This window comes from Brassica oleracea, chromosome C5 (assembly GCF_000695525.1).
Source record: "Brassica oleracea var. oleracea cultivar TO1000 chromosome C5, BOL, whole genome shotgun sequence".
Classification (NCBI taxonomy): Eukaryota; Viridiplantae; Streptophyta; class Magnoliopsida; order Brassicales; family Brassicaceae; genus Brassica; species Brassica oleracea.
Genome location: NC_027752.1, coordinates 1,902,280 through 1,912,460, shown reverse-complemented (window position 1 = coordinate 1,912,460; position 10,181 = coordinate 1,902,280). Strand labels below are relative to the sequence as shown.

Genomic DNA, 10,181 nt, shown 5'->3' with positions numbered 1-10,181 from the left:
AGTGAGTGAAGCTAACCGTGTGCTTTTAGATGTGCAAGTACAAGTGCTCAATCACCCAACCACTCAAACTTTTGAAATGGAGAAGGAGGCGCTTCAGACATGGAAATTCTTAAGGGGAATCGAGGAGAGTTACTTTAAACAGAGATCGAGAGTTAACTGGTTGAAGGAAGGAGATCAGAATACTGTCTTCTTCTTCAGAATGGTCCAAAATCGCATGAACTTTAATTTCATAAGATCCTTTTTGTTGCCCTCAGGTGGGATAATATCGGATCCGATCCAGATGACCGTGCACGCAGTAACTCATTTCCAGAGGATACTGGGACCTTCACCTGTGCCTCCCCTGGGAATTATCTCCACTACTCAATGGTTTCAGTCTCTCACGGAGTTCACCTGCTCTCCTGATCTCTCTGCTCAAATGCTTGTTGCCCCCACAGACGAAGAGGTAAAGATGGTCATGTTTCAGATCAACCAGGACAAAGCGCCAGGGCCTGATGGCCTAACATCTGGGTTCTACAAAGCTTCTTGGAGCATCATAGGGCCTGAAGTTACTGCGTCTATACGTCACTTCTTCTTCTCCTGTTTCATGCCTGCCTCTACTAACGCTACCATTCTCTCACTGATACCGAAGCACTCTGGTGCTTCTTTGATCACAGACTACAGGCCCATCTCCTGCCTCAACACTATCTACAAGGTGATCTCCAGACTTCTAGTGAAGAGATTGAAGCCAATTCTCCCTGACCTGATCGTCCCAAATCAAACGGCCTTTGTAAAAGGAAGGTTGCTGGTGGAGAACACTTCCCTAGCTGCTGAGCTGGTTCAAGGATATCACAAGAGCAATCAATCAAAGAGAATTACTATCAAAGTGGATATAGCAAAGGCCTTTGATACCTTATCCTGGTCATTTTTGTTCTCCTGTCTACAAGCCATCAATATTCCTCCCTTATTCCTAGCTTGGCTAAGGGCGTGTATCTGTCATTCAAATTTTACGGTGGGTTATAATGGCTTCGTGAATGGATACTTCAAAGGTACACAGGGGCTCAGGCAAGGTGACCCCCTCTCGCCATACCTTTTTGTAATTGCCATGAATACTCTCTCCCTTATGCTGAACCAAGCTGCAAGAGATATGAAGTTCAACTACCATAAAAAATGTGAAGGATCCAAACTAACTCACTTATGCTTTGCTGATGACTTACTTATCTTTATAGATGGTTCTCTCAGCTCGGTTCAAGCTGTCCTCCAAGTACTGCGTGAGTTTGAGCTTCGGTCGGGTCTGGCAGTAAGTGTACAGAAATCCTCTTTCTTTGCATCTGCTCTCTCCACGCAGGAAACAGACTTGATAATGGTATCAACAGGCATGCCCTTAGGGGCTCTTCCAGTCCGTTACCTAGGTGTTCCTCTCTGTACTAAAAAGCTCTCCTTACTCCACTGTGAGGGTTTACTCCAGCAAGTTAAGAGCAGGCTGTCTTCTTGGAGTGCAAAGTCTCTCTCATTTGCTGGTCGGCTCCTACTCATCAAGACTGTCATTACGGGAATAACAACCTTCTGGTGCTCAACATTCATACTTCCCCAAGCCTGTGTGAAGCGGATCAACTCCCTTTGTGGTGTTTTCCTTTGGAAAGGAGATATAGAGGAACACCACGCTGCAAGAGTTTCTTGGGAGGTGGTGACAAAGCCAAAGAGAGAGGGAGGGCTTGGGATCAAGAATCTCAGAATCTGGAACAAGGCTTGCTGTCTGAAGTTGGTATGGCTGTTGTTCTTCCAAGCGGGTTCGGTATGGGTTGCTTGGTTCAAGGAGGAGGTGTTAGAAGGATGCTTGAGTAACCTTTGGATCACGGCTCTAAGCAGACGGTTCTCTTGGCAGGTAAACAAGATATTAAAACTTAGCCACTCTATATATGAATGGATCAAATTGCGTGTTCAAAATGGCCACTCTACTCGTTTCTGGAGTGACAATTGGTCGCCATATGGTTCTATGCGTTCATACTTGAATATAAGCGGTGACTCGGCACTGGGGATCTCCTCAGAGGCGACTCTTGCATCACTATACAGAGATAATTATTGGAGGCTACCACCTGCAAGATCAGAGGCATTAGTAAACATCCATGCTTTACTAATAACAACTACTCTCAACGATTCAGAAGACTTCTATGAGTGGGAAGTAGACGGGAGGAAAAGCAGAAAATATAGTACAGGAGTAGTCTACGGGAAGCTCTGTGATGAGGGAATCTCAGTACCTTGGTTCTACTCTGTGTGGAATAAAGAAGGGATTCCTAGGCACAGTTTTTTAGCTTGGCTATTTGTGTTGAACAGATGCCCAACAAAGGACAGGATACTCGGATGGGGCCTTCAAACTTCTCCTACATGTCTCCTTTGTAACCAAGTGGCTGAGAGTCGCAGACATCTCTTCTTTGACTGTAACTTCTCGTGGAACCTGTGGAGATCGGCTGCAAGGCGGTGTGGTATTCAGCCAGAGAGAACTTGGGATCGAGTCATGGCTCAGCTTCAATCAACAAACAGACGATCAACAACAGGTATTCTTCTTCGTATCTGCTGGCAGGCTTGCATTTACTGGGCTTGGACTGAGAGGAACGGTCGATTGCACCGCCAATTGTTTCGATCCACAGACGCAATCTCTCGCCTTCTGGAAAGGCAGGTGAAAGACAGAATCTCTTCGCTCAGGGACTCAAATCCAGGGGCTACTTCTCGGATTATGCAGCAATGGCTGGCGTAAAGATCAAAGTCACCGTTCTCTTCTTCCATAACTTCGACCTCTTCGCTTTGCGATCATCTTTTCAATTTTATTTTGTAATTGGGCTTCTATGCTCGGGATCCTAAATATGTGTCATCCTAAACTAAAGGCCAATGGGCTAAAAACACTAGCTAATGGCTTGTATCTTTTTTTTTTTCTTTTGCATTTTTAATATGAAAGCTAAGTTCAATAAATGATTATGTCAGTCCACAGATTTTTCAGCTGAATTAAAACTGGTTTAGTATTTTTTGAACAGAGACTTAAACCAATATATTTATACGTATTTCAATGCATTGAACCCTGAATTAAAATGAGTAAATCCATGAACAAAAATTATGAAGGTTGTCACCTTTCAAGATTAGAGATAAAACGTGTTAAAAATAGAAGAGCACATAGAATATTTTATTAACAAACTTTCAACACCAACAAAATCCCAATATAGTATTGGCAAACAAAATTATAAGCTAATGTAATTTGAATTATAAAGACGTTGCAAAAATTAAAGATTTTTGTTTTGGACTTTGGAGATCTAATCAATGGTTATCTCTCTGTCCATCTTATTAATTTAGATGGTTATAAAGTTTGGAAAGAAATATACACATTCCCATAATAATACCTAATTAATATTAAAAATAAATGAAAAAAAAGTAGAGCAAAGACTAAAACCAAGTCACTCCGCACTTTAATTTGGTTCAAAATCCTCCGCTGCTTTTTTTACTTTGCCGTTTCAATGAAGACTACTAATCTCTCTCTTTCAGACATCACACAAGCACAAAAAGAAGCTTAAGACTCTCTTCTCTCTCTCTATAGAATTTTTCACTTTAACTTTCTCACTCTAAACATCTGCCCCTCATTGTCTCTTCGCCTCTGTCTCAACTTCAAAGAATTGATGTCTCTTTAAAAAACACTTTCTCTTATTTTAAAGCACTTCTCTCCTCTTTCTCTTTGAACACTCTCTTAAAAAAAACCTTCCCTCAAGAACAAAAAAGGAAAAAGCCCCTCTCCCCTCCATTTGAGAGAGAAAAAGAAAGCCTAAGGGATCTAAAACTCACTTCTTGTCTTAGGCAAAAACCGAAGATTCTGCTTTCCTCTAGCTTGACTCTCTTGTTTAAGCTTCTGTCTGGTCCATAGGGAGAAAACCCAAACCCCAATTCCACTCAAATTTGGGAAATTTTCATCCTTTTTTTGTTGGATGGATTGAGTTTCTGTTAAAAGGAGAAAAAATAGCCCCACACACACACTTACTAGTGCAGAAGCAAAAGAAGGAGTAACAATGAGAGAAGACAAATCCAAAACAAACAAGGTTTCTATTTTTTTTTCCCCTCTCTAAATCTGTTACCTTTATTGCCAATCTTGATGGGAATTTTTCAAAATTGCTCCTTTTTCTTTTGAATGGTTCTGAAAATGAAGCTGGCATGGTCCAAGAAGATGGTAAGGAAATGGTTTAATATAAAAAGCAAAACAGAGGAGTTTCAAGCTGATGATCCTGCTTCTTCTGCTGGTGGTAAAGTCTCTCTCTTTATGTAACTAAACTTTGTTTACTTCTTGTTTTTTTGTCTCTTCTGACTTCATTTGTTTAAAGGTGTTGAAGTAGAGCACAGAAGTAGCTTCTCAGCAGAGAAAGCTCCCACCACAATCAACAAGTCCAAAACTGGTATAATCATAGTAACATATTATTACCCCACATTAATTTTAATTTTTTTTTACTGATGATTTCTTGATTTAACAGAGAAGCTAAGTAAGAACTGGGAGCAGCAAGCTCGCCAAAGGAGAATGAACTATGAGAATCCTAGGATCATTGATGTCCAAAACTACAGGTAAACCATACATCACACATGACTATCATAACCTTATGATCCATTGACGCTTAAAAAACCTTGGTGTTGACTTACTTTTGAGCAGCATCTTCACTGCCACCTGGAACGTAGCTGGACGCTCTCCACCTCCTGACTTAAACCTCGACGAGTGGCTCCACTCCTCAGCTCCCGCAGACATATACGTCCTCGGCTTCCAAGAGATCGTTCCTCTCAACGCTGGCAACGTCCTCGGTTCCGAAGACAACGGACCTGCTCAGAAATGGCTCTCTCTCATCCGCAAAACGCTCAACAACAGACCAGGAGCCACCGGCTACCACGCGCCTTCCCCTCTCCCTGTCCCCATGGCTGAGCTTGACGCTGACTTCTCCGGCTCCACAAGACAGAAGAACTCCACATTCTTCCACAGACGCTCGTTTCAGACGCCAAGCTGTACATGGAACGATCCTTCAGTCCCTCAGCCAGGTCGTTTCAGTGTCTGTGACCGTGTCTTCTTCAGCCAAAGACCAAGTGACTTCGACCCTAGCTTCCGTGGTGGCAGCAGCAGTCACAGGCCTAGTGACTACTCTAGAAGGCCTAGTGACTACTCAAGGCAGAGTGATTACTCTAATAGACCGAGTGATTACTACTCTAGACCGAGTGATTACTCACGGCCGAGTGACTTCTCAAGGTCCTCAGATGATGATAACGGTACTGGTGACTCTCCAAGCACTGTCCTGTACTCGCCAGGCTCTGCGGCAAACGAGAACGGTTATAGGATCCCTTGGAACTCTTCTCAGTATTGTTTAGTCGCTAGCAAGCAGATGGTTGGTGTGTTCTTAACCATTTGGGTGAAAAGTGAGTTAAGAGAACACGTCAAGAACATGAAAGTGTCTTGCGTTGGGAGAGGGCTAATGGGATATCTCGGGAACAAGGTTAGATAATGTTCTTTCGTTACATATTGTCCTGTTTTGTCTTTTTTACATTACTGTCTTAACCTCTTTGGTTGTTTTTGTAGGGATCAATCTCGATAAGCATGTTGCTTCATCAAACAAGCTTTTGCTTTGTGTGCACTCACTTGACTTCAGGACAAAAGGAAGGTGATGAGCTGAAGAGGAACTCTGATGTCATGGAGATACTCAAGAAGACGAGGTTTCCTCGCGTTAAGAGCTTAGAGGAGGAGAAGTCTCCTGAAAATATACTTCAGCATGAGTAAGTTTCAATGATCTTACATTTTTTTTAAAACAGTTTCTTGATGTTTTTTTATCATATGTTATTATTACCAGCCGGGTGATATGGCTTGGAGATCTGAACTACCGGATAGCACTCACTTACCGATCTGCTAAAGCCCTCGTTGAGATGCAGAACTGGAGAGCTTTGCTTGAAAACGACCAGCTAAGAATAGAGCAGAAACGAGGCCATGTGTTCAAAGGATGGAACGAAGGAAAGATCTACTTCCCACCAACGTACAAGTACTCTAGAAACTCAGATAGATACTCTGGAGATGACTTGCATCCCAAGGAGAAACGTCGCACTCCTGCTTGGTAAAGTTTCCCTTTGTACAACAACATCAAGAAACCAAGAACTTCTTGTTTGTATATGATCTGACTGTTTTTTTTTTTTTTTTATGTTTAAAAAGGTGTGATAGGATATTGTGGTACGGTGAAGGACTGCATCAGTTATCTTATGTAAGAGGAGAGTCAAAGTTCTCGGATCATAGACCTGTCTACGGCATTTTCTGCGCTGAGGTTGAGTCAGCTCATAATAAGCTAAAGCGAACCATGAGTTGTTCAGCTTCACGTGTTCAAGCTGAAGAGCTCTTACCTTATTCCCGTGGCTACACCGAGCTCAGCTTCTTTTAAAAGTAACACACGTGTTTCACGGTAATTTTTCTTAAGTCTTTCACCGAACCAGCATATTGGGACATAGGTAGGTAGATAATGTCACTGTGTCAGTGACATGAGCTGTTTCGAAACTAAACAAGTCCACAAGATGTCTGTGGTCCTGAGTTGCATAATAGAGAGTGGAGACCAGTCTAATGCTAGCTCTCTGCATTTATGTGCAAAGGTGTGTGTGTAATCTCAACCAAAGAATGAGCCACCGCCACCTCTTAGATCATTTATAAGATCAACCATTTGATTTTGATTTCCCTGGACCCATTAGATTTTTTTTTGCATATAAGGATAAGTCAAAACATTTAAAGGTTTGATAAAGTTGTCATCACCTTCTGCATATTATAAAGTCTTTGCTGTCTTTAATTTAAATTCTACAAAGATTTAAACTTTCTTGAACCCCAGATGAATTTTTTTCACTAATGGTGGAAATGGATTGGCTTTTGTCAGGTGAACTAAAGTGTTTTTTGGATCTTTGAGAGTGATGGAGACGTTACATTGCTTCTTTAGCTCCAAGGGAACAGGTTCGTTGTAAAAAATATACTATTATCTTTACGTTTTCCGGTTTGATTTTTAAACTCTTTGTACCGGGTAATTTCTGGTTTGCAGGTGTAGAAAGTGTTTTATTTTTGGCCTCGGTTAACTAATTTTCACATACCGGTGGGTTCTGTGGTGTATCCAGTTCATGGTTTTTGCTAACTTCTGGTGGATAGAAATTTTACAGCTACGTTATAAGGTAAGAATTCAGTTGATAATTGTCAAATTTACAGTTTGCTTGTAACTTAATTCCCATTTTATTTCAAGTAATTGTGTAATTTAAACACTTTTATTTACACAAACTATGTTTTGTTTTGTGCAGGCAATCAACTAACCAATCAGAGATCGCCAAGTAGACACATTAGGAAAGTTCTTTTGATTTTGTTTAGTTTTCATTCTTTTGATTTAAGCACAATTAGGGAAAATATGGTTTTCTGTTCTTTTTTTTTTGTGATCAACTGCGGTGTGTCCCCACGGTAATTATTTTGTAATGTTTATTATGTGATGTTAATGTCAAGTGTAACGAAAATTATACCCAAAAAAAAACAAAGAATTTCTGTTTTTATTTAGTGAAAATTGCCGAAAAGTAAAAGGGAACTGATGCCTTCTTGTAATGATCGTTTGACTATACATAGTTTGTGTTTCTAGATAAATTAATGATCAATCTTGCATTTAAATACAAGTTACCATAAAGATTTCTATGTTTATTTGTCATTTCAAGAACTATAACCTAAGCAGTGGTTCAAGAGAAATTTAGATGACATGTTGTTTTCACTAAAGTCTTAGATTTTGTTTTCCAACAAATTCAAAGATTCTTATGTTAAGAACTTTTTCAAAAACCGAGATTTTGATTTTTGTATACCATACTAAGCAGTATGGTTCAAGAGAAATTTAGATGACATGTTGTTTTCACTAAAGTCTAAGATTTTGTTTTCCAACAAATTCAAAGATTCTTATGTTAAGAACTTTTTCAAAAACCGAGATTTTGATTTTTGTATACCATACTAAGCAGTATGGTTCAAGAGAAATTTAGATGACATGTTGTTTTCACTAAAGTCTAAGATTTTGTTTTCCAACAAATTCAAAGATTCTTATGTTAAGAACTTTTTCAAAAACCGAGATTTTGATTTTTGTATACCATACTAAGCAGTATGGTTCAAGAGAAATTTAGATGACATGTTGTTTTCACTAAAGTCTAAGATTTTGTTTTCCAACAAATTCAAAGATTCTTATGTTAAGAACTTTTTCAAAAACCGAGATTTTGATTTGTGTATACTATAACTTTGATAAAATAAATATTATACTATGTGAGAGACAAAGACTGGACCAGTAAACGTAGAAGGGAATGATTAAAAACTAAAAAAGAGAGCATGAAAGTGAAGAGAGTGTTCTGTGTAAATCATGCTTTGTCTTTTTCCTGTTTCCTCATGCTTTGTCTTCTTTCAGCTTTTGTTGATCACATTCACAACAACGCTTATCAATATTTTATTAAAACGATGATTCTTGTAAAACTAGCCATATGATTAATTACACAGACAATGATAAGTTCGGTTTTTCCAAGAGAATTACTATAAAGAAAAAAAAACATTAACAATCCAAGTGAAAGAAAGTGTTGTTCAGAAGCTTGGTGGCCAGTTATAATAATCTTTTTCAAAGGCTTATGTTGTTCGTTTCTAATCTCCTGATCATTTTTATTCGTATGAATTAACTATGAAAATAAACTCTATTACTTAGACAATACGTTATGAGATAACAGTATTGTTCAGATAAAACAATAATTCGTGGACTAATTTATTTGCATATTCAAGTCATTCGATGTTCAAATACATGGAGTTGATCAGATTATGGTTCATTGAATCGATGAGTTCTTTAGTGTATTCACCTGTCCAAACTTAAGCAAATTAGCTTAGGAGGATATGTCAATATTGGATTGTCAGGTAACATATCGATTATAAGAGAAATATTGAAAAAGGAGAAGCTTTTCTTAAGAAAAATAATGGCCTATCATCTAAATATTATGATTTGTGATGTACACTAGTCAATATAAAGTAAAATAATGATTTTATCTTTATAATGGTATATCGTGTTTCTCTTCTAGAACAAGGTCAAAGCTGATTGCACAAATAAAAATAAAATAAGTTTGCATAAGATTAAAGAGCATGGATTTGATTGGTATAGGCTTTTGGGAGTGTGAAAGGATAGGCTAGCAGACTAACCAAAACAGCATGCTTCTTATTTTCAATTTTAACAAAACCCACTGGCTCTGAAAAGACACTCAGGGTAGGCAACATAGTGTCACTTCACTCGGAAAATAAACACAGAACTAAATCAATAGTGCCATTTAGATTCCTCTTGTTACCCATCTAGTTAGCAATTTGTACCAATTCCTTTCAATTTTGTCTAGGGCTTAGAACAAGTTTCAGTTGGTAAACACATAATGCTGTAGTTATTGACTAATGATGGAACATTTGTCGTGCCCAATAACCCACACAAATCTGAAGGACTATCAGTCTATCACCATTGAAGTACCACATAGCGATTGAATCGATTCTAATGACTGTCAGTATAAAACATGTAACGTCATTAACTCTTCGAGATATTGTATAATATGAACATATACTTGTTGCAACATCATGTAAACTCTTAAAATACAAATATCTCACCATCATTCCATCAATAAACCTTCCTTATTACGCTGTATTTTCAATTATACCTAAAGGCTAACGTCATATCATCTAAATCTGTAGATTTAATGGCTTTAGGATTATAGGTAACAATAATGATACTAGTATTCGACGGGGACTAACATGTATGATCATATTTACTATGCATGGAACTAATTATTACGTCTCCAAATATTAATTCTTAGAGCATAAGCAATGATCAGTGTAGAAATTTACTCAAGCTATCACAAACAAGGTGGATCCACATGAACTTTTGTTATTTTGTATCAACTACACAAACTTCTCAATTCATGTAAACTAGATACATAAAGTGTGTGTTATACTTTGATTGATCTCATGAGAAGCAAAAAAAAAAATCACATTGATACAATAAAATTTATAATCAGCTATAAAATATTACAATTTTTGAAAAAATAAACGATCAATAAACCTTCTTCTCATACAACAACTACTAGTATTTGTTAGCCCTGGGACGGATCCAGATATCCGGGAAATTTAGGGTATCCGGATCCGGATCCGGATCCGT

At 38.4% G+C, this 10,181-nt stretch overlaps 1 protein-coding gene across 1 annotated transcript; it reads left to right on the top strand.

Annotated features, from left to right (window-relative positions):
* The first annotated feature begins 3,510 nt into the window (after positions 1–3,510).
* On the top strand, positions 3,511–7,534 carry LOC106343325 (type IV inositol polyphosphate 5-phosphatase 6). Its single transcript, XM_013782503.1, has 11 exons — positions 3,511–4,052; positions 4,160–4,253; positions 4,332–4,403; positions 4,479–4,566; positions 4,652–5,477; positions 5,561–5,754; positions 5,829–6,086; positions 6,182–6,425; positions 6,885–6,958; positions 7,044–7,170; positions 7,294–7,534. The coding sequence occupies exons 1-8, from the start codon at positions 4,023–4,025 to the stop codon at positions 6,402–6,404; spliced, it is 1,785 nt and encodes a 594-aa protein (XP_013637957.1). The 5' UTR covers positions 3,511–4,022; the 3' UTR covers positions 6,405–6,425; positions 6,885–6,958; positions 7,044–7,170; positions 7,294–7,534.
* Positions 7,535–10,181: the final 2,647 nt, after the last annotated feature.

Bases quoted from the DNA above. Each gene is read 5' to 3' on its own strand.
- LOC106343325 (XM_013782503.1), top strand. From the start codon at position 4,023: ATGAGAGAAGACAAATCCAAAACAAACAAG. The intron at 5,478-5,560 runs GTTAGATAATGT...TTGTTTTTGTAG, and splicing joins TGGGATATCTCGGGAACAAG to GGATCAATCTCGATAAGCAT. The intron at 5,755-5,828 runs GTAAGTTTCAAT...TATTATTACCAG, and splicing joins GAAAATATACTTCAGCATGA to CCGGGTGATATGGCTTGGAG.